This window comes from Artemia franciscana, chromosome 6 (assembly GCF_032884065.1).
Source record: "Artemia franciscana chromosome 6, ASM3288406v1, whole genome shotgun sequence".
NCBI lineage: Eukaryota > Metazoa > Arthropoda > Branchiopoda > Anostraca > Artemiidae > Artemia > Artemia franciscana.
The window spans coordinates 38,213,426-38,238,300 of record NC_088868.1 but is presented as its reverse complement, the minus strand read 5'-3'; the positions used below and the strand labels follow the sequence as shown (position 1 = coordinate 38,238,300).

The 24,875-nt window shown below is 35.4% G+C and overlaps 1 protein-coding gene across 1 annotated transcript in view; it reads right to left on the bottom strand.

Annotated features, from left to right (window-relative positions):
* LOC136028394 (uncharacterized) overlaps positions 1–24,875 on the bottom strand; it is a 93,039-nt gene that overhangs the window by 19,946 nt on the left and 48,218 nt on the right. Inside the window, exons 9-10 of the mRNA XM_065706209.1 lie at positions 22,360–22,494; positions 17,280–17,467 (exon numbers count right to left, since the gene is read on the bottom strand). Coding sequence (XP_065562281.1) covers positions 17,280–17,467; positions 22,360–22,494 — 323 coding nt within the window. The remainder of the gene's footprint in view (positions 1–17,279; positions 17,468–22,359; positions 22,495–24,875) is intronic.

Genomic DNA, 24,875 nt, shown 5'->3' with positions numbered 1-24,875 from the left:
AAGTTACTGGAGATTATGAGATTATTCTTTATATTAGGATTATTCGAAAAATAGGAAAAATCTAACGATTGTGGGATAACCTTCATGAAGCCAGTATTCAAGAAAGGTGATAAGAGTGAGAGCGGTAATTATCAAGGCAACAGACTGGTCTCTGTGGTAGTAAATTACTTATTAATATGATACTTTTTAGACTGAGAGAAGCAGCAGCCAAGTGATAAAAGAACAACAGTAAGGTTTTAGAAAGGGTAGAGGATGTGTCGATCAAATTTTCACTCTTAAGTTAATAATTGAGAAGTCCCTGAGTTATAAAACACATTTGGTGCTCTGTTTTATAGATTAAGAACAAGAATTAGATTCTGTTGGTAGAAGAAATTAGCGAAGGTTCTATCCTTATATGGTGTACCAGATAAATAAATTGAAGTGATCAGAGCTATGTACGAGAATATCCCTGCTGTCGGTTAAGGTAGGAAATGAGGTTAGCATCTGGTTTCGAATGAAGTCAGAAGTTAAGCAGGGTTGTTTTCTTTCTCCCTTAATATGGATCAATTTATTTAATTTGAATTAAGTAGCACATGAAAGGCAATAGGAGAACACGGAATCAAATGGGGAAGATAAACTTTCCTTGTTTATTATAGTGATGATTTTAAGTATCCTAGATGAAAGTGTGAGCAAAATTACCAAAATTTTAGAGTTTTACCGAGTTCAGGGTGCTAGAATGGGTTTGAAAATTAATGTTAAGAAGAAAAAGTCAGTAAGGCTAGAAATAAGTGAATATGAAAAGCTTAAAATAGGTAACGAAAAGATTGACCAGGTGGACAACTTCACTGACCTCGGTAGTATTATTAGCATAGACGGTGACTGACTGACTGACCCTATATCCGGCTGACTGACCCTATTTCAAACAGTAGGCTGTACGAGAAATATGGTTCTGTACCAATTTTTAGGGGCTATAATGAGATAATTACGGATTAGCATTACGGATGACGGATTATTTTAGATTTTCCGTTTTGGCAATCGTCAAGGGCTAAGCTGAAAGCAGGCAGTCCGTGGTTGGGGTGGGAGGATGTCAAAAATTAAGAATTAATGGGATTGGAGACCTCCTGGGAGGGCGTAAAGAGGAAGGCTCTGAATAGATTGGGAGGGAGGTGGAGCGTAAGTAGCTGTGTTGGCCTCAGGTCACTTGTTGTTGCGGTCTTAGTTAGTTAGTAGTATGGTCAAAGAAATGCTAAATTGCATTATTTAAGGCTTTTGTCCGACTATCCTCAGGGGTAATGTCATCCCCGTGGACACATCCACAAGAGTTTTTGACGATTTAAAAAAATGGATATTTTCGATCCGATCAGAATCTGAATCGTATTTTTTTCAAGTGCTACAGGAAAAGAGGTACAAAAAGTGAGCATGAATATGGGTTGGTTTACCTCCTACCACTTCTGACTCTTGAAAGTGGAACTAGGGCTTTCCATTTCCATATAAATCGAACCCCCACCTCAGGTTTCTAAGATAACATCTCCCAACAGAAGTTACTTCAGGAAAAAAATTGAATGGTAGATTGACAATAGATCACTTTTAACATCAGGAATATACTGGGCTATATAGTGATTCAATAAATCAAAGGTAGCCTCAAAGTCAGTATTTGACTTTTTATTGCCAGTTGATCACTCAGACCTGTTGCAAAGAAAAAACACTCTTTACTGCTTATATTCTATCCCCAACCAAACTACAGACCTTAAAAAACAGCCTTAGAAACCCAGTGCAGCTGAAACCATAATATGATTTTCGAAGCTTCTGCTAGCACAAAATTTCCCCCAGTCTTAAGACTGGACTCACCAATGTCAAAGAAAATGTTCAAATAACATCAAAACTTGATGAAAAGATAAAACTGAAAGGAATGAATCTATAAATGTAAGCATCTTATCCTTTTCATGTAGGAACAGCAGTGACTTATCGCTAATTTTCACGTTCCTTTCAAACAAACTTTTTCAGTCTTTATTTAGTCGTTGAACAGTTAAGATCTATCTATTCTTTCAAACAGGATTAATCTCAATTTCAAAACAGTTGTTGGTAAAGGACTTATATTCTGATTTAATTAGACACCAAATTGTTTCCGTAGTTACGAAATAGTGAGAACATTTTTAAATCTTATAAACTATTATTAATATTCATTCAGTATCTGTAACCACGTGGAATATCTGACGTCACTGAATAACGAATTGACTGAAGTTTTGTCCGCTGCATAAATTGTACTTTCGGCATTATTAAAATAAGTCAATCAAACAGTTCGTGGTAACGAACTGTAGTCAGGAGCGACCTGGCTCAGTAGTAACCAAAACTCTAAAAAATGGAATTTTGATATCAATAGCTACATCAAAAGAATCAAATTTTAATGCTGATTTTAAAAATATAAATTTAATCAAGTTTAGTTTTACCCATCAAAAGTTACTAGCCTGAGAAAATGTGCCTTATTTTAGAATTAAATAAAAAAAACAAGTTTTTTGAAATGAAAGTAAGGAGCGACATTAAAACTTAAAACGAACAGAAATTACTCCGTATATGAAAGGGGCTTTTCCTCCTCGACACCCCGCTCCTTACGCTAAAGTTTTTTATTGTTTTAAAAAGTAGAGTTGCGAGAAAGAATCAAACTTTAGCGCAAGGAGCGGGGTGTCGAGGAGGAAAAGCCCCTTTCATATACGGAGTAATTTCTGTTCGTTTTAAGTTTTAATATCGCTCCTTACTTTCATTTCAAAAAACTTGTTTTTTTTATTTAATTTCTGAAAGTTTTTGAATTAATGCATGTCTGATTTTGGCTCTCCGTACATAAATTATTAAAATGAAATTTGCATATTAATTCTTTTTTTGGCTAAATGGCTTTCTCTTAGTTTTGATCAGACGATTTTGAGAAATAAGGGGTGGGGAAGGAGGCTTAGTTGCCCTCCAATTTTTCGGTTACTTAAAAAGGCAACTAGATCTTTTAATTTATTAACGAACGTTTTTATTAGTAAACAAAATACGTAACTTAAGAATTAACTTACGTAACAAACTTTTACATTCTTATATTTTTGATTATATATATATGAGAGGATTGGTCCCCTCGTTAATACCTTGCTCTTCACACTAAATCTTGTTTTGTCCCAATTCTTTAAGAATGACCCCTGAATCAGAAAGGCCGTAGAATAAATAGTTGAAATTACTTAATTTTTTTTTAGCATAAACAGCGAAGTATTTATCTCCTCCTAAATATCTCGCTCTTTATGCTAAAAGTATTTTTAGAACCCCTCATATGCGTAATAATCTCTGTTTATTTTAAGTTTTAATGCTTCTCCTTACTTTCAATTGAAAAAACTTTTTCATGTTTATATTTTCATTGTTTTTTTTTATAGTAATGCTAGAAAGTCCTGCGCCCTTTTCATTGAATTTCTCTTCCCCCAAGAAATATTCCTCCAAGGAAAGATCCTCCCATATAGCCCCCTCCCCTGAACCCCACACCCAAACCAAAAAATCCTCTTGATAACGTCGGTACACTTCCCAGTAACTATTACTGTATGTAAACATTGGTCAAAGTTTGTAACTTGCAGCCCTCCCCCAGGGACTGTGGGGGGTAAGTCATCCCCAAAGACATAGTTATTATGGTTTTCGACTATGCGGAACAAAATGGCTATCTCAAAATTTTGATCCGTTGACTTTGGGAAAAAACGAGCGTGGGAAGGGGCCTAGGTGCCCTCTAATTTTTTGGTCACTTAAAAAGGGAACTAGAACTTTTTATTTTCGTCAGAATGAGCCCTCTTGCAACACTCTAGGACCACTTGGTCGATACGATGACCCCTGGGAAAAAAAACAACAAATAAACACGCACCCGTGATTTGTCTTCTGGCAAAAAATACGAAATTCCACATTTTTGTAGATTGCACCTTGAAATTTTTTCTAAAGGGTTCTCTGATACTCTGAATGCGATGGTGCGATTTTTTCCCCTATTTTCCAAAATAAGGCAAATTTCTCAGGCTCGTAACTTTTGATGACAAAGACTAAATTTGATGAAACGTATATATTTAAAATCAGCATAAAAATCCGATTCTTTTGATATTTCTTTTAGCATCGAAATTACGTCTTTTAGAGTTTCGTTTACTATTGAGCCGGGTCGCTCCTTACTACAGTTCGTTACCACGAACTGTTTGATTCCCATATTCGGTTAAGTTTCACTCTAATTGTTATGGGAATATTCCAACCCGCTTGGAAGTGCTTCATGGTGGTGTTCTTTCCCCGTATCTTTTCAGTATTTCTATCGCAGTGTGTTATACAAAATTATGCCCTTTCTTTTTTGTAATTTGGCAAATGTCTTTGTATTGCATATGCGGATGATATACTTCTAGATCTAGCCGTTCTAGATTTAGCCTCTCGAATTCCGTATCATCTATTTCAAAACATTTCAAAACTGTTGGTCTGTCATTGAATATTGATAAGTGTGAGTAACTAGTCTTTAATGCAAAGTCTATGCCCATTTGAAATCCGCGTTCTAACTTCTCCATCCATTATGTCTCTGATTTGTGGCGGTCAAGCATTCATATTTATTGGAATCTACTAGCTTTCCGGATCAATATTGTACGGCATATTAAAGAAAACTAAAAGCGGGTTATGGTAAAATAGTAGCTAATCGTGGTTATTATTATCGAAAAGCGCTTGCATTGCTATACACTAGTTTTTGCGACCATTCAATACTTTTCCTATCTGGTATTTCACCTATCCTGAAAAAAAGACAAGATCTGGCTGAATTGTGTATATTATATTTCCGCTATTGTAAGTTTGTTTCATCTACCCCGGTCTTATAGGAAAAAGAAAATAATTCGGTATTTCGGGGCTTCTGACATTATTACTCATTTGCGGAAGTTAGGCTCAAAATTGGAAAAGGATTATATTTTTTCTCTGGGCCCCTTCCACCTCTTAGTTCGTTTATTTTCCCATTAGTTTTCACCTGTTTTCGCTTTATAGTTGTGTTACCTCTTAGCAGTTCTTTCGTTAGTTGAGTTATGGTTGTGGTATATATGTTTTATCGCTCGTATAGTTGCGTTATTTTCAAATTATACTCCATGATAGAGAGGCTCCGAACACCCAGCATTGTATATTAAGCTCTGAATTTGACGTTTTTTTCTAACGTGACCAGATTCGTCCTGCGCCCTGCGCCCTTTTCATTGAATTTTTCTTCCTCCATGACATATTTCTCCAAGGAAAGATCCTCCCACATAGCCCCCTCCCCTCAACCCTACCCCTAAAACCAAAAAAATCCCCCTGAAAACGTCTGTACACTTCCCTATAACCATTATTATATGTAAACACTGGTCGAAGTTTGTAACTTGCAGCCCCTCCCCCAGGAACTGTGGGGGAGTAAGTCATCCACAAAGACATAGTTATTATGGTTTTCGACTATGCTGAACAAAATGGCTATCTCAAAATTTTGATCCGTTGACTTTGGGGAAAAAATGAGCGTGGGAGGGGGCCTAGATGCCCTCCAATTTTTTCGGTCACTTAAAAAGGGCACTAGAACTTTTCATTTCCGTTAGAATGAGCTCTCTTGCGACATTCTAGGACCACTTGGTCGATACGATGACCCCTGGGGAAAAGAAAAAAACAAAAACAAAAAAAAACAAACAAATAAACACGCACCCGTGATTTGTCTTCTGGCAAAAAATACAAAATTCCACATTTTTGTAGATAGGAGCTTGAAACTTCTACAGTAGGGTTCTCTGATACGCTGAATCTGATGGTGTCATTTTCGTTAAGATCCTACGACTTTTAGGTGGTGTTTCCCCCTATTTTCCTAAATAAGGTAAATTTTCTCAGGCTCGTAACTTTTGATGGGTAAGACTAAACTTGATGAAACTTATATATTTAAAATCAGCATTAAAATGCGATTCTTTTGATGTAGCTGTTGATATCAAAACTCAATTTTTTAGAGTTTTGGTTACTATTGAGCCGGATCGCTCCTTACTACAGTTCGTTACCACGAACTGTTTGAAACAGGGGAAAACAACCCCTAAAAGTCATAGAATCTTAACGAAAATCACAGCATCAGATTCAGCAGATCAGAGAACCCTGTTGTAGAAGTTTCAAGCTCCTTTCTACAAAAATGTGGAATTTTGTATTTTTTGCCAGAAGGCAGATCACGGATGCGTGTTTATTTGTTTGTTTGTTGTTTTTTTTTTCAGGGGTGATCGTATCGACCCAGTGGTCCTAGAATCTTGCAAGAGGGCTCATTCTCACGGAAATGAAAAGTTCTAGTGCCCTTTTTAAGTGACCAAAAAAATTGGAGGGCACCTAGGCCCCCTCCCATGCTAATTATTTTCCCAAAGTCACCAGATCAAAATTCTGAGATAGCCATTCTATTCAGCGTAGTAAAAAAAACTTATAGCTGTGTCTTTAGGGGCGACGTACTCCCCAACAGTCCCCGTGAGAGGGGCCACAAGTTACAAACTTGTAACTTACCAGTGCTTACCTTAGACCAGTGCTTGCATATAGTAATGGTTATTTGGAAGTGTACAGACGTTTTCAGGGGGATTTTCAGGTTGGGGGGAGAATTGAGAAGAGGGGATTATGTTGGAGGAACTTTCCTTGGAGGAATTTGTAATGGGGGAAGAAAATTTACATGAAAGAAGCGCAGGATTATCTAGCATTATTTAAACAAATACAATGAAAAAATAAATATGAAAAAGTTTTTTAACTGAGAAGCATTAAAATTTAAAACGAACAGAAGATATTACGCATATGAAGGGCTCACATCCTCCTAATACCTTGCTCTTTTTATAGCTAAAGTGTTTTTAGTAATTTCAACTATTTATTCTACGGCTTTTGTGATTCAGGGGTCATTCTATCCAAATTGGAACAAAATTTAAGCTTTAGTGTAAAGAGCAAGGTTCTGACGAGGGGGTGAACCTCTTTGTATACGTAATAAAAACATGAGGATACAGAAGTTCGCTACGTAAGCTAATTTGTAAGTTACGTATATATTTTACTAATAAAAACATTCGGTAAAAAAATAAAAAGTTCTAGTTGCCTTTTTAAGTAACCAAAAATGGGAGGTCAACTAGGCCTCCACCCCCGCTCCTTTTTTTCTCAAAATCATTCGATCAAAACTATGAGAAAGCCATTTAGTAAAAAAATGCAAATTTTGTTTTAATTATTTATCTGCAGAGAGCCAAAATCAAAACATGCATTGATTCAAAAACGTTCAGAAACTAAAGAAAAAAAACAAGTTTTTTTAACAGAAAGTAAGGAGCGACATTGAAACTTAAAACGACCAGAAATTGCTTCGTATATGAAAGGAGATGCTTCCTCATCAACGCCCCGCTCTTTATGCTAAAGTTTTTTTACTTTTTTAAAAAGTAGAGTTAAGAGAAAGAGTCAAACTTTAGCGGAAAGAGCGGGGCGTTGATGAGGAAGCATCTCCTTTCATATACGAAGTAATTTCTGTTCGTTTTAAGTTTCAATGTCACTTCTTACTTTCCGTTAAAAAAACTTGTTTTTTTTCTTTAGTTTCATATAAAATCAAAGAGCGGTTTGCCAGTTTGGCAATAATAAGGATTATAGTGGCACAAAATTGTATCCGCTTTGGTAAGACCTGTGAAAAGTAGAGCTTTGAATTTGTTCATTTCATTCCAAGGAATGTTTACACAAGGCCAGAATTCAGGGATAGCCATATCTTTAATGATGTTTATTAATGGCAATGCTCACCCTAATGAATGGTCAGTTGGCAAAAATAGACCCAATTTCATGAGAAATAGCGGGAATAAATGGGGGGCTGGCCCAGTTATCAATTAAGTTGGAGGGAGCGATCGCTGAAATTAGGGCAGAAAATATAAATACGCAGCGAGAAGTGGATTCTCTGAAAACTGAACTGGAGAAGATACGACTTAAAAAGAGTAATATGGAGGCTGATTCAAAACGAGCAAATGTAATTTTTTATAACTTTGATCCGTCAAGACGAGCACAGACATTACTTGAAGATGTAGTTGCCATTTTTAACCAGTGTATACCGAATGCCTCGATACATCTTAGTGACATAAAAGACGTTCTCCGTATTAAGCGTAATCAAAACCCCCGCCCCGTTTTGGTTAAATTTACGAGCCCTTTTTGCTGCGCTTTTGTTCTGAAATCAGGTCAACATTTTAGACATGCAAAAATTTGGATTACACCTGACTACACAACACGAGAATTACTTGCGAGAAAAAAAATGAAATTTACCCTTGAGGCAGCGAAATCAGCGGGAAAAGAGGCAAAGTTGCCTGGTATAAAATTATTTGTAGAAAACAAGGGTTATATACAATTTCGAAACTGATGCGATAGAGGAGCGTACAGTAACTGGAGGTGAATATAGAAGGGGAGTTGCTAGTGCATACCAGGTATCGGCTGTTGGAGGTTCGAACATAATTTTGAAAGATGGTGGAAGAACGAGATCGGATTCGCAGTTATCAAAGTCAAGCGTCACATCTATGCAGTCATTCGGTAGCGCATTTAATAATCCTGTAAAATCGCAAAATGAAATCGGAGTGCATAAAACATCCTTGTCTGTTGCTGCGCCACAAGTTGAAAGGGGCACTCCAAAGAGAGGAAATTCTGAAATTATTAGCCCGAAGGATAGTGCGCGAATTACAACACAGCCAACCTTTCTTAGAGGTAGGGCCACAATAAATGAAAGGCAGATAGCACCTCGTAAGCTATCTTTCCAAGATCAAAGTAATTGGCTGAAAGAATAGGGAGACCAGGGCCATGGTGCTGTAAAGGAAAGAATAAATACAGTGCATTGGAACATTCAAGGATGGAGTGAAATGAAAATTAATAGTTTATTGGCATCGCAATGTATGTTTGATATTGTACCATTACCTGAAACTTGGTTGGAAAAAGAAATTCAGTTTGAAAAGTTTCGATATTTCGGTGTCCATCGTAAAACATCTAAGAATGGACGAACTTATGGTGGAGTCCCAATTTTTCTATCTGAAAATTTTCCGTCTCAGCGTAAAAGTCCAACGGGTGAAGAGTGTTTCTTGTAATTTGATATGGTTAAGAGTCAAAGCCGATGGATGGTTTATTATTTTTTGTGCACTTTATATCCCTCCAGAGTCGAGGTCGTACAACGAGGAGGATACGTGGCGTATATTAGAGGATGAAAAACGTAAATTTTCTATTCAGTTTCCTTCTGACTTGTTTGGTCTTATGGGGGACTTTAATGGTTATGTTGGGGTTACTCCAGAAGTTTTGATATCACTTCATGCCTGTACGGATGAAGCTGCTTGGGAGGTTTGGGATGATTTAGTAATCCATCTCCCTCCGAGGGTAATAAAGGACCATAGTAGACGAAAGAATAATTGGGGCCGTAAAATTTTGGATTTTTGCGGTAAGGAAAATTTTGTTTTTTTTTTTGAATGGAAGAGTTGGAAAGGATGGAGGTGTGGGAAATTTCACTTGTTTTTCTGGGACTTCTCCAAGTGTAATTGATTATATTTTGTTGGATATTCCTCTTCGGCATCTATGTGTGGATTTTGAGGTGATGGCAGTGGTAGGTTCAAATCACTTGCCTGTTAAGGCTACTTTTGAGTTGGTTAGTTCTAAGAAACTAGCGACTAATAGTGATAGGAAGAAAAAACAAAGAGACACTGAGGATTTAGGGATTAGAAAGGCACTGAAAGTAAAAGGAGAAAATGAGAACAATTTTCAGAGTATGATGGCGAGTGAAGAAGTTCAGCAGGAATTAGAGAAATATTTGGTTTTACTAGGTGATGGAAAAATAGAGGAGCCGTTAGCATTAGTAAATGATGTTGTATATAAGGTAGGTTCAAAGTTAAATTGCAGAGTTAAGAATGATATTAAGAATGGATTTTTTGATGACTATTGTGAAAGAAAACGCCAGGAAGTTATAGAGGCACTGCGAAAAGCGAGGGATAGCATAGGTAGTAGGGAAAATACTAGATTTTATATGGATTATAAGTTGATTCGGAATAAGTATAAGAAAATGTTGAAGATTAAGAAAAAAGAGCATGAAATTAGGACAGGAGAGCAATTGAAAAGATTATAGAGAAGGAGATATTACGACCTTTTGGCGTATAGTTAAAAACTCTATAGGAGGAACAGAGGTTTGTGATGGTATTCCAGCAGTAGATTCTTGGCCTACATATTTAGAGGAGAGAGAAAACGAAGTGATTAGGGACCAAGGAGGAACTAGTTTAAGTGTAGATCTAGTATCTGCTTTACGTGATGTAGTTGATAGGCCAATGCAAAAATAGGATTATGATTTGGTTGCTCCCATCCAAGTAAGTGAAGTTTGGGAGACAATGAAAGAAATGAGAGGCGGGTCTGCTCCAGTATAGATGGAACACCAACTGCGCTTTGGAAGTGGGGACGGGTGTGGCTGCTGCCTGTTATAGCAGGGATGTTTTCCGGTATATTGAACAGTGCAGAATGGCCCTTGTCTTGGGCTACGTCTGTTCTAGTGCCGTCATTTAAAAAGGGGGATAGATTAGACCATGGGAGTTATAGAGGTATAAGCCTAAGTAATGTGCTTAGTAAGGTTTTTGCTAAGATGTTATATTTTAGGATAGATAATTGGATAGACGAAAATAAAATTTTATCGGATTCGCAGGCAGGGTTCAGAAAAGGCTATAGTCCTATAGATCAGATTTTTATTTTAATGGGGATGATTAGGAAAAAGGTTAGGAGAAAAGAGGACAGGCTATTTGTCGCATTTCTGAATTGAAAAGGGGCGTTTGATGGAGTGGATAGAAGTTTAATGATAGAGTCGTTGTTAGCAATAGGGCTACCAAGCGCATTTGTTAAGATTATAGCATCTATGTATAATATAGTTAAGATTGCAGTACGAGTAGGCAAGGATTTCTCTAGGGTTATTAGGAGTAGACTTGGTGTCAAGCAGGGATGTACAATTTTCCCAAGGCTATTTTCATTGTATATTAATGATTTTGAAGAATATTTGATAGGCAGAGGCGCCCCAAAAATTAAGCTTTCAAGTGCAAGCGTTATGGCATTACTTTTTGCGGATGACATAGCATTAGTAGCAGAAAGTAAAAAAATTACAACAACAACATCTTCTTATTTTAGGAATAAGAAACTAGTGTTAAACATAAAGAAGTCGGTGGTAATGGTTTTTAGGAAAAGTGGAGAACAGATAGATTCCCAGTGTCAGTTTACGTATGAAGGTAGGACACTAGACTACGTAGATGAATTTCAGTACTTAGGTTGTAGGCTTTCGTCAGATGGAAAATGGAAGAAACATCTCAAGATAGTGGAAAGTAAGGGAAATAGACTACTAGGATTGTTAAGTAAAAGTAATATCAAGGAAATTAGGGATGTAAGACTGCTAAAGTATGTTTTTAATGCTAGGGTTAGAAGGTTCAAGGTTCAATCGGGTTTAATTAAAAAAAGGAAATAACAAAACTTAAAGTACACTGCTCTGTGACAAAACTCACGTTGAGACCCATAGATCGGCTTTGCATTACGGGGCAGAGCTTTGGGGGTTTAATAAGGGTTTGAACTTAGAAAGAATGCAGTTGAGGTTTTTTAAGCGTTTGTTAGGCCTTGATAATAAGTTTAATGAGTTGGTACTAAGAGGGGATATAGGAGTAAAGTGTATGAGACAGAGTAGGTTAATTAAACAAGCATTTGAGATGAGATGGATGAGTCTTTGCAACATTTTTTAGGGGATTGTACTGAGTTGAGAAATTAGCGCTTGGAAATATTTGGTAAGGAGGTTGGGGGGAGAGATTGGATTTTGGAAATTTTTAAAAGTAGGTGTTACTTAACTATAAAAAATATTGGAAAGTTCGTCCGTGTAGGTATGAGGTATCGTGATGTTTTCTTAAATGATTAGTTTAATGTCTTTTCAGTCTCCGTTTGTTTCTGTATTTTTGTCACTTTTTTTGTGTATGTTATCATGGCCCAATTGGGCTTTTCGTGTGAATAAATCTATCTATCTATCTATCTACCATACATGTCAATCTAAAATGAAACTTACAGCAAAGTTCAAAAATATACTCTGGTTGATCGATGGACTTCTATGTAAACTAATAAGTAATTTCAGAAGTTCCATCATAAGTTTAAACACTGAAACCTTAAGCCGGTTGAAAAAATTCAATACCTAAAATTTCTAAAGCACCATTCATTCATCATTGAAACTTTTGATCAATTGAACGAGTAAATATAAATTAATGGCAAAACCGTATTGATTATAGTTGTAATGGATGTAGTCGTAACAGAAATGTCTACAACATTATTTAGGACATATAATTATTGGTAAAAAGGGATATTGGAACAACTTTAAATATCCTTAGTTAGGACAACAGTCCAAAAGCAAGTGTGACATTTCCAGGTCATTTAATGTGCTTTAGGCTTGTAAATTCTATTGCTGACCTTAGATGTGTAACAAAAAATCCCATTAATTCTTAAACACAGAGTTTTGTGATAACCGCACATCAAACAGTTCGTGGTAATGAACTGTAGCAAGGAGCGATCCGGCTCAAGAGTAACCTAAACTCTAAAAAATGGAATTTTGATACCAATAGCTACATCAAAAGAATTGCATTTTAATGCTTATTTTAGATATATAAGTTTCATCGAGTTTAATCTTAACCATCAAAAGTTACGAGCCACAGAAAATTTGCCTTATTTTAGAAAATAGGGGTAAAAACCCCTTAAAAGTCAAAGAATCTTAACGAAAATCACAACATCAGATTAAGCGTATCAGAGAACCCAATTGTAGAGGTTTCAAACTCCTATCTACAAAAATGTGGAATTTTGTATTTTTGCCAAAAGGCAGATCACGGATGCATGTTTATTTGTTTGTTTGTTTGTTCTTCCCAGGGGTGATCGTATCAACCAAGTGGTCCTAGAATGTTGCGAAAGGGCTCATTCTAACGGAAATGAAAAGTTCTAGTTCCCTTTTAAAGTGACCAAAAAAATGGGACATTCTTAATGAATTGGGACAAAATTTAAGCTTTAGTGTAAAGAGCGAGGTACTGACAAGGGGGTGAATCCCCTCACATATGTAATAAAAGCATGAGAATACAAAAGTTCGTTACGTAATCTAATTTATAAGTTATTTATATCTTTTACTAATAAAAACATTCGTAAAAAATTTGAAGTTCTAGTTGCCTTTTTAAGTAACCAAAAAATCGGAAAGCAATTAGGCTTCCTCTCCCGCTCCTTTTTCCTTAAAATTATTCGATCAAAACTATGAGATAGCCATTTAGCCAAAAAAAATAAATATACAAATTTTGTTTTAATTATTCCTCTGCGAAGAGCCAAAATCAAAACATGCATTGACTCTAAAAGGTTCAGAAATTAAATATAAAAAACAAGTTTTTTTAGCTGAAAGTAAGGAGCGACATTAAAACATAAAACGAACAGAAATTACTTCATATATGAAAGGGGCTGCTTCCTCATCAACGCCCCGCTCTTTACGCTAAAGTTTTTTACTGTTTTAAAAAGAAGAGTTGAGAGAAAGAGTCAAACTTTAGCGTAAAGAGCGGGGCGTTGATGAGGAAGCAGCCTCTTTCATATACGAAATAATTTCTGTTCGTTTTAAGTTTTAATGTCGCTCTTTACTTTCAGTTAAAGAAAACTTGTTTTTTTTTATTTAATAATTTGTAGAGTCAGTCCTAGACGTATCTTGATTTGGAGTTCTTAGCTGCAATTTATAATCAGCAATCTAGGAATACCTTCAACATTATCTTTAAGACATACCAAACATCATTAGTGAAAAGAACAGGCAACTTGAATGGTGAATATTTAATTTCTTTCTGCAATTTCCTACATAAATCTTGAATAATCCTGATTCAAAGAGGTAGAAAATGTCCATATAAGCCAGGCACTGGATAGAAGGAGGGCTGTCAGAAATAGAACTTGCACAGGAGGGTGAAACTGTGCTTTCTAATAATGAATTGATGGTTCCATGCGTAACTCTGATTCTCAACAAGGATTCAAAAATCCCCTTTTTAATTGGTTTTGAACTCGGATGTCTATTAGCTGTTCAAATCATAGATTTATAATCAACATCCTCAGATATCAACTTCCTTACTAATCCTTAGATAACAACTCCGGTAAAAATCCAAAACCAGTTTTGAAACAAAAACGTAATATTTTTTAATTTATTCTTCTACCCTTCAGAAATCATCTCAGGTATGTGCTTGACTAGGTGAAAAACCTCGAATACCACTTTGGTGGAAATCAAAGACAATTCGCGAATTATAAACGTAGTGTCTTTCTAATATTGCTACTGCTAAGAGCTCACTGTAGCACCGAGCCACCAGAGGTCAACAAGGCTGAACACGCTCCTTCTCCATCCCAATCTATTCTTTACATCCCTCTTTAAACCCTCTCAAGAAGTTCCAATTTACTTTCAATCCTATTTTAAGACATTTTCCCACCACATTAAATATTTACCAGCTTTTAGTTTGACCCTAGATGGACGGAAAAAGAACGAACTTTAGCAATCTATAATAGTTCCTCCACACAAAGTATCCTAGCCATCGTAAGCTTTTTCTCCATATAGCCCTAGAAAAAAGGATAAAAAAGCAACTTATGCATAGCTGACTTTTTTAATACAGTCAGCCAAACGGGTACTCAAAACCGTCTGTATGTAGTTCCTGAGGAAAACTTCCGACAAAGGTAAAGAACCGGCTAGGTAAAGAGCGTCGGAAAGACAATGAAGCACAAAGTCTTCCTTTCAAATTTTTGGGGGACGACCACAGGGACAAGAACCGTGAATTTGAGCTTCATCAATGATTTTCTTGAGGCAAAACTAACTCATCCGTTTTACGTGACCGTAGCAGCAGAAGTTTTTGGGGTTAGATCTTGGTGAGGATAGTTGATTACATTTTAAGGCGCTCAAGGAATTTGACGTATGAGATTCAACGTCAATCTTTGACAAATATATTGTGATGAGGATAGTAAAAGTATCAAAAAGGTGTGTCTTCAGTCGCAGAAACAAATCCTTGCTTCTTCCTATGGACATAAGGGCTTTGAAACTTGAGCTCGTGAGGGCTTTCTGTTTCTCTCTGTCTTTGAGTGGTTGTTGTCAATGGTGATTAAACTACCAAGGATGGGGAATTCTTTGCCCCACCGGATGCTCTTTAGGTTAAGTTTTAGATCTTGCTTTATTGTATCCTGTGGCTTTCGTAAGCAGCACATAGCTTTGGCTATGGATGCACCTCAATTTCAGTGATTTTTAGGTCCTCAGGCATTTCAACCATTTAATCGATATCGTCAGGATAAGCTAGCTTGTCTTTCAAGACACCCCTCATATGTGCACAACAATTTGTTTCCACGAAGGATATAACTGTTTTGAGAAAGAGGTTAAACACTTTTGGAGACAGGAGCCATCCTTGAAGGACTCCTCCGGACTTTTGGAAGCTGTCAGCGAGATTTTTACTAGTCTTGAAAAGACTCCTTAAATTAGAGTACATACCATTTTTAAGATAAACTAGGTTGCAGGGAATTTAGTAATAAATGAGGATACTTTCACCACTGGGACTGACTAAATCTAAATTCCAATTCAATATCATGATGGGCAAGTTGTGCTACGGGGGACACATAGGACGTGAAAGAAGTGTCAGCTTTTCCCCCATTAATTCTGGCCCTTAATAGAAGAATGAAGCCATACGCTATAGATGAGAGCCATTTTATTAATAGACAAATGCCCTTCCTCCTTTTATATAAGTTCGCTTTTCCCTGTTCTGTTACTTTTTAAATGCCTTGATGTTAAATTCTTTTGAGCTATCATTACCTTAGTGTTAAATTCAGTTTGTCTTTGTGTGGCTTATTTTAATTAATTTGAGCATTCAATATAAATTAAAGATATTTTAACTATCTTTTAGTTTAACTATCTTTTAGTTTAACTATAGTTTAACTGTATGGTTAAAGATAATTTTGGATGGGCTTGACTGATCAATTTTTCTGTATTTGGTCACAGCTTTCCTCTTGTTGAGTTATATCAACTTATTCAGTCTCATACGAATAAATACTAGTTCAATATTTTCCTGATTTTGGTCTGAAAACTAAAATTTAGTTTTTTCTTATTATGAGAGTGGTTATTTATCAACCTAAGATAGGTTAGGAAATTTTATCAGAGCTGATAGCTTCAACATCAAAGTTAATTTTCTTTTGGCAATGAATTGTTGGTCAGTTATATCTTAAAGACGTTAGTCTATAAAAAAAGATAGAATTTACGCGACTTCTTAATAGCATCAAGCATATTAGTATCAAGCGGTGACTTCCTTTATTGGAACTTTAGCAATATCGTCCTGTAATAAATAATGGACTGAAGTTAAGATTAAATAAACCTTTTCAAAGTTAATATGAGGGTCTTATCTGTAGATGAACAAGTTTTTGTAATATATATAGTTCATGTGTTTTGATTTTGGACAGCCATAATTCGACCACGATTTTTCTTGTTATTATTTAATCACTTAGGACCATTTTGTAAATAATTCATACATGACGCAAGAGAAAAACAACAACCTAAAATTTACGATTTTGATTCGATTTCATTTTCATTTCATTTATCAAATATTAAATACACTATAGAGCATATAATATACCACGTAAGACAAGATCCCCTGAAGTTAGCTTGTTGGGGGATCCCTTACATTTAACACACTATATCAACGATAATATAAATTTCTTACCCATGTAAAGAAAAAAAGAAAAAAAAATAAGAGAAAGAGAAAGAACCTGACCAAATATAATATAATTAAATTCAAATGATTTATTAAATTAATTCCATTAAATTGTTAAATTACTTTCATTATTTTTGGTTGCTAGAGGAATTAATGAGGACACAGTCCCAAAGGTTTTAATTTGGTTTTAATATTTATGGAAAATTCTTGTAAAAACTATGATTTCAATAAGACATAGCACGGCCACCTTTCGAATTAAATGAATTTATGAGACATATGATGTGCGTCATTTATTTGCATAATTCGTAGGCTTTACCCTTTTATCGGGTCCTTGCCCCCGGTGGTATATCGTCTGAGCCTTTCGACCGTTTCAATTAAATTGATAAACTTCAAATTTTTGCCCAATACCATCCAAAGGTATATCTGAGTGGGGGAGGGGGGAAAGATGTAAGTGGTGATCTCTCGCCCTACGATTAGTGTCGTTCTAAAAAACAAAAATAGGATTTTCGCTTAGGTAACTTCTGGAACAAATATATAGGGACGCAGGTTTTTTTTTTTTTTTATCAGCAATATTAAGGTGACTATGGTTTTATTAAAAAAGAAAAAAAACATCACCGTGTGTTCCCAGAAATGGTTTCCGTCGCAGCATCTTCAGTTCCATCTAAAATATTGTGACATTTGTTCAGTAGAATCTTTCCAAACGTTGTTGTCTGATGAGTACGATCAGATCGCAATACAGTCTGTTCATACACCATCTTGCATATTTTAGCGCAAAGAACGGCATTGGAATGACTTGAGACGGCCTGAAAGAATAAAGAAGGAAGCAAGGAAAAACTCATTATTTCAGTCCACAAAACTTAACTTGAGATATAGATATGAACCAACGTGAATTATGCAGTGCACGCTTTTTACTCAAAGTTGCTTGATTCGGTTCTCCCACCTTCCTTGACTCAAGCACAAGTTCCACCCGATTCTGTTGATGCTGTAATTGCATCTGTTAAGAAATTGAAATCAAACTCTGTTGATGTTGACGGAATTAGTGTTTATCATCTTAAAGTAAATTGCCCGTCTTTGTTTTTCCATTTACAGTTGCTTTTCCAAATGTGTATTTGTTGTTCTCTTGTTCCTGATAGCTTTTTGTGTGGAACTGTCACATTCGTTCTTAAGCGAGGTAAGAGTCGATTGGAATATTCTTCTTACAGGCCTATCACGGTTACTTGTAATCTTAGTAAAATCCTTGAATATATCCTACTTCCTTTCATAAATTTGAATGCTAATTTTAGGGAGAACCGGCTCGGTTTTCAGTCTGGCATCGGTTGCCAGTACGCTCACTGTGCTCTGGCTTGCCTTTTTAAAGATGCTTCAGCTAGGGTATGGTCTTCACATTTTTGCCCATGATCTTTCTAAGGCTTTCGATAGTATTGTAATCAGCCAGACTCTTTATTCTCTTTATAGTCACGGCATTAACCTGTCAGTGATTTTTCTTCTTAAGTTCTGGTATGGCAAATCCAATCTTCAAATTAAAACTAATGGTACCCTTTCTTCTTTTATTGTCCCTGTTCGTCGGGGTGTACGGCAGGGCGGAGTATTATCTCCAAGTATTTTTAAATTTTGTATTTCTAGTATTCTTGAGAATATATGTTCCATGTGTTTTGTTGGGTTAAATGATATTTCATACCTTGTTTATGCTAATGATATTCTTCTAATTAGCCAGTCTAAACTGAGACTATCGCAGATGGCTAATAAACTTTCTTATTCTTTTATTAAAATCGGTCTTTCACTTAACGTTGGTAAATTTGAGTATCTTTCTTTCAATTCTCCATCCCCTCCTAAAACTCTAAGCTCTAAAATTTTTTTGGTCCCTCATGTAGATTCATCGTCCAGGATGCTAAAATGAACATCCAGGTTGGTTACGCTAAAATTGTAGCTAATCGATGCAAATATAATCGCATTGCCCTTGGAAAACTGTATTCTGCTTTTTCCGATCATTCTGTTCTTTACCTTTCTGGGCTTTATTCTATACTTAAGAATAATGATTTTAGTGATATTTGGGTGGCCTATTTCCGTTTTTATAAATACCTTCTCTATTTTCCTATTTGGTATAGGGATAGAAAATTAATAAATAAGTTTCGCCTCCCAAATATTACTGAAAAGCTGACTGGTTTACACAAAATATTTCGGAAACAGCGTATAGGTGATAGTTGCCTCATCATGGCTTAATTTGTTTTTTTCATTAAAATTATCTATTTAACGTTATTGTCGTTTAATCATTTTTGGTGATATTATTGTTGTTTGATTTTTTTGTAATGTCATTCTTGATTTTCGCTTGTGTCTATTCCATTATTTATATTTTTATGTAAGTGGATTATAAACAATTCCAAAACAAAATATTCTTCAACTAGCGAATGGTTTTTATTAATGTTAAAACTTTTCACACCGAAATTAATACCAAAGGATAATTAAACAGCTACATGAATATATTTATTCAACTATAATAAAAAATAATAATAAACAATAGAAACACATACTTAAACAGAGCTCTATGGCCAGGAAATGGGAAGAAAATTTGTATTTTAGAAATTAGCATTTGCACCTAGTTGTCCATTCAAACTTTTTGTGCATGCACATGTTCTGCAAACACGATACATTTCGTGAATTTTTTTTATTTTATGTTTTCTTTGCATCACAAAAACTATATAGAACTGAATCTCTCTCAACAACCCAGAATGAAACCAATAAACAAAAGACAAAATAGTCTTTGGGAGAAAGCAAATCAAGAACATGGTAACTAAAGATTGTAGAGTTTCCAACTGTAAGGCAGGTTGTTACTATAATTCACGCAGAGCACAGCTCCAACTAACTGGGAGTAGGGTGCACAAGTGGCAGATTCTTTAGTTGGAAAAATTACTTTTTTTTAAACCACTTGCTATTAGGTTAATCTTTCACAACGTTTGGTTTTTGTCTTATAGGTTTTACTTCTCTCGGCCGACTTTTTTTCTTTTTTTTTTTTAATTAGCCCAAGTTGTCAAACGAAAGAATATTTTTTCAAATGATGTTGGCTACCTGACATGATTTATTTATTAGAACTAAATTTATGTTATTTAGGAAGGCGAAATTTTCTGGTCGTTAACGAGAGCACAACTAGCTGTCACCTCTTTGGTTCTTAAAATAGCGTGTACCAAGAAATCTTTTCTTACAAATTAATATTCTTAAAAAGGGTCTGTTATATGATATTCATTAACCTTTTAGCATTTTTTATTGCATGATATTCATGTAACCTTTTAGTAATATACCAGCTGAGGGTTTGTTCAGTCCATTAAAATTAATAAAAACGAAATCTGAAATAACGTCAAGAATTTTGACATACTCTCGCTTATTTGAGTCAATTACTGGTTGAAACATGAAAATAAAACTTGATCAGCAGTCAGAACGCCAAAAGTTGTTACTTTCAAGGCAAGAGCAAATCCTACAAGAAATGTATCACGATCTGAATTTAGAATTATTGAGATGATGCTGTCCTGTACTTTTCCAGTAAATTCTGTGGAAATATAGCAAACAAATATCCTTCTCATCGAGGAACGAATTAGTGGCAGAAACCAGACCTGAACATGAGGAATCTTAGGGTAAATTAGCCTGCAAATACGAAAAATTTAAATTGAAAAGTAGAAGCATTGGGCAATGGAAATTCTATGTACATCGATTCAAAATATTAATAATTATTAAACTTTTAAACTCAAAGAAGGTGTCGACGAGACAAAAATAGAGAGAAGAAAAGAAAAGGTAGAAAGAAAACAAGTTTTGGACGTAGGGCGTTGAAAAATCATTGGACAAATTTAGTTATCCAAAAATAGAGATTGATAATCATAATCGTTACACGATTCTAGTTATAATCAGCTGCTACGTCCCAACCCTTCATAAAAAGATTTAGAACTACCAGAAAGGGAGTTCTAGGGCTAAAGACCAAATTTATTCCTTCACTAATACAGACTAAAGAAGTTTGTGTGATTCTGTGCCAAATAAGATAAAATATATCCCCCTTTATGCTAAAAATTGGTGGAGAGAAAGTATAAAAGTATTGAAAGAGCATTGGCTCACTCTGGTTCTACCATCATACTGATTGACAATCATTTTGAAGTGCTGCTTTAAATAAGCCAAGAACTTTAAGAGTCATCATACCAGGGTAGGGATGGGGCATTCTAGAGGTTGCATGTCTCCTTTATGCTTCCAATAACACAGGTAGATAATTTTTATATGATTCTGCTTCAAATTAGGTACAATATCTTCACATTCTTCCTAAAAAACTGGCAAGGTGAGGGGAGGGGGAAAAAGGTGGAAGAATGTCAACAATAATGCCCACTACAGATTTTTACATCAATCATTTTCCATGACTTGCCTCAGTATCATTACTCAATTATGTTTCTGTTTTTCAATACAGCAATAAAATTGTCATTGCTTAAAACCCTTCAAATTAATCTACGTCATTAAGAATTTGTGCTAAAAATTTGACGAAGAGAAAGACCAGGAGTGTTGAAGAGGCAGTGGCTGCTTAAAACGAAGTGAAACACGCTCACATTCTTCCTAAAAAGCTGAGAGGGGCGGAAAGAAGGGGCGAGAGGGTCCACTTTTATGGCCAAGTCAAATTTTTTATACCAACTCACAATATAACTGGCCAACTGTCTCTTTTTATAAACATCAGCAACAGTTTTCATCACCTAGAGGCTATCAATTGGCCTACATTATTAACATATATCTATTTAAAAAAAAAAAAAAAACACTCCAATAAACTCGCATCAAATCTTCAATGATTATTGACCAAAAAAAAAATTGTAAAAATGAATTGATTCTTAATTGAAAAAATGAGATTCTTGGCGTAGATTACCATTTCTAGTTTCGCTGCTAGGGCAGAAGTATAAATATAGCACAAAGTTATTTGGCAGTTGCCGAAATATAAAAGCTTAGAAAGCACGTTTGATGTTAGATGTTATTTAAAAATAAAACTGACAGCTCAAATATTTTGAAAAGCAGTGGATAAGTGGATTTCAGTCCATTAGCAGTTAAATAAATTTACTTCTCCTAAAAATGCTTTCAGTAAGCATTAGTAAAGTTTCAATATAAAGGGGAGGGACTGCCTCCCATATATATAAGATATTCGTTTTTGTTTTAACAGTAATTTTTTGCTTTCATTTCAACGTTTGTCTATTTAGTTCATGCCGTCGAAAACTTGTTTTCTTTCTAACTTTTCTTTTCTTCTCTTTATTTTTGTCTCGTCGACACCTTTTTTGATTTGTAAAGTTTAATAGATATTAGTATTTTTGGATCGAGGTACTCGGCTGTTTCTTCTACCATTGTAGGATTTACACTGAAATTTCTTTTTGAATCGCCCCCTCATATACTTATAATGACGTCATATGCATACAAACAAACAAACATAATACTTATTTATATATATATATATATATATATATATATAATATATATATATATATATATATATATATATATATATATATATATATATATATATATATATACATATATATATATATATATATATATATATATATATATTTATATATATATATATACATAGATATATATATATATATATATATATATATATATATATATATATATATATATATATATATATATATATATATATATATATATATATATATATATATGGTAATATTACCTTGTTATGAATAACACCAACTACCTCTTTCATCAGTTTCTCTCTTTTCACTTCTGATACAAGTGCCACAATAGCTCTGGATAGCCTGTTGAAGTTTAGATCATTTAATTCACCAATGAAATCCCCCAGCTCATCCTGCAAAGAAGCATAGTAAATGATAGCCCAATGAAGTTAATATTTTTAGGGCTATTCTGATTGTGAAAGTCCATAAAAATGACAACGAATTCAATCAATACCACCGTAGAAATTAATAAAACTTTCACTACAAGTATATGAAGTGGGATACGTAGATCAGACAAATATAAACTATCAAATTACTGTATTTAACAAATGAGAATATAAAGAAAACTGGTATAATAATATAGACAAAACAGTGGGCCAAAATATTTTTCCAGTCAGCCTGGACATATAAACTAGAATAGAAGTTGTCCAAAGGTTTATCTACCAGGGATCCAGGATTTATTCAAATGACTCGCTTCTTTCTAAGCTCCAAGCAAGGCTTGCAGCTTGTAAGCTTGCAAGGCTTTTTAAAAATAACATCCTACTTTCAGCACTTTTGATTCCTAGCAATAAGGACGTTCTTTAGGTGAAAGTAAACCTACCAAACAAATCGTTTGCTATAAGTACAATTTATAACCCATCAAAGATGAAAATCACTGAAAATCTGGAAGATTGCTTGAAATTTGTAAAGCAAAAGGTTTCCCTAAACCAGGTATATGCTTGTGGTCTGTCATGCTTGTGGTCTGAATCAGCTTGCTGAATTCGACAATTATATTGGCCCTCACGGATCATCCTGGATTGAACTCTTATTAACTGATCATTTGGATTCTTTTAGTGTTGAAAGCTATCCTTTTGCCATCAACCATGTGGCAGTAATATCTTTTGGAAATCTCAAAATGCCTCCACCTGTAAAGCCCAAGTGGGTCATTAGGCAGTATCACCACACAGACTGGGATGGTCTGCACAAGTTTTTATGGGCAACCATGGAGGAAATTTTTAAAAGAAGCCTCACATAAAGCAGTAACACCTTACGAAAAAGCGATTACAGTGGCCATTGAGCAATTTGTTCCATCAAAACAGTAAAAGTCTCATCTCGAGATAAGCCTTGGTTTAGTTCTGGTTGTAGAAAATCAACCAGGGCCAGAAAGAAGGCTCACAAGAAATGGCGTTTGACAGAATCTGACGACGACCAGGCTACTTTTATTAACGTCCGAACAAGTCTGTTGGCGTGAAGCTAGAGTTGATTACAAACACCAGTTTTTAGACAAACTGAAAAGTCTCCCTCCAAAGCGGTGGTGGAGGGTCGTACAAGAAGCTCTACTGTCGGCTAAACCAATATCAATTCCCTCACTTCATGTTGAAAGGATGATGATCCAGTCAGGCCAGGAAAAGCCAGATGCTTTTTTCTCCCCTACCCCCTTTCCACCACGAACAGATGTACAAATCATCAGCATAAAATACCTACAAGTAAGGTGCTCGGAACGCTAGGCCAGCGGTATGTCACCAAAGCTTCGGGACCTGACACGGTTCTCAATCTCATCCTTAAAAGATGCGTCTCTGAACTTGCTTGGACCTCCCGCCTCTCTGTATAGAAAATAATTTACAGCGGGATCATTCCTGAAAGCCAGGAAAATTGCTCATGTAGTCCCTATTCCAAAGGCAGAGTCCAGCCTTATTGATGTAGGATCATACCGCCCAATAAGTGTTCTGTCCCGCATAGGTAAAGCTTATGAAAGCGTCATTGATAAGACCCTCTATCTACGCCCTGAGTCACATCTATTGCTGGTAGACACACAATACGGTTTAAAAAAAAAATATCTACATTAGACTATCTTTTTGCACAGTATCAAGAGTGGGTTGAGCTCCATTCTCAGGGATACGATGTTCGTCTTCTCTCCTTTAACACCGCAAAAGCCTTTGATCGTGTATGGCACAATGGACTTCTTTGTAAACTGAAAGACGATGGAGTTGATAATCAACTATTTGAGGTGCTTGCTGACTTTCTTCTTTGATGATCATTTCAAGCTGTTGTCGACGGCTTAATATCAAAAGAACGTCCAGTCTTATCAAGAGTACCCCAAGGAAGTATTCTTGGGCCAACTATTTTTTTGGTGTTCATAAACGACCAAGAGGAAAGCCTTGTGAAGAAACATCACCACTTTACTGATGACGCGACAATAAAATCATCAATTGAAAAGGATCAAGATCCCAGCAAACCCCATAAGGAGCTTCAGACTGATCTAAAAAAAAACTGAGGCGTGGGCAGGTGCATGGCTTGTAAGTATCAATGCATTGGAAAGAAAAGAGCTCTTAATTTCTAAGAAGCGTAATTTTAGGGCTCATCCTGATTTTGTCTTCAAAGTAGAGGCAATAACATGAGTCGATACACTGCACCTTCTTAGAATTAACTTCTCTTCAGATCTCTCATGGACTGAGCATACTAATAAAACTAGATCCTCTTACTCCAAGAAGCTAGGAGTTATATCGCCACTATTCAGTTTCTGCATCAGACCTGT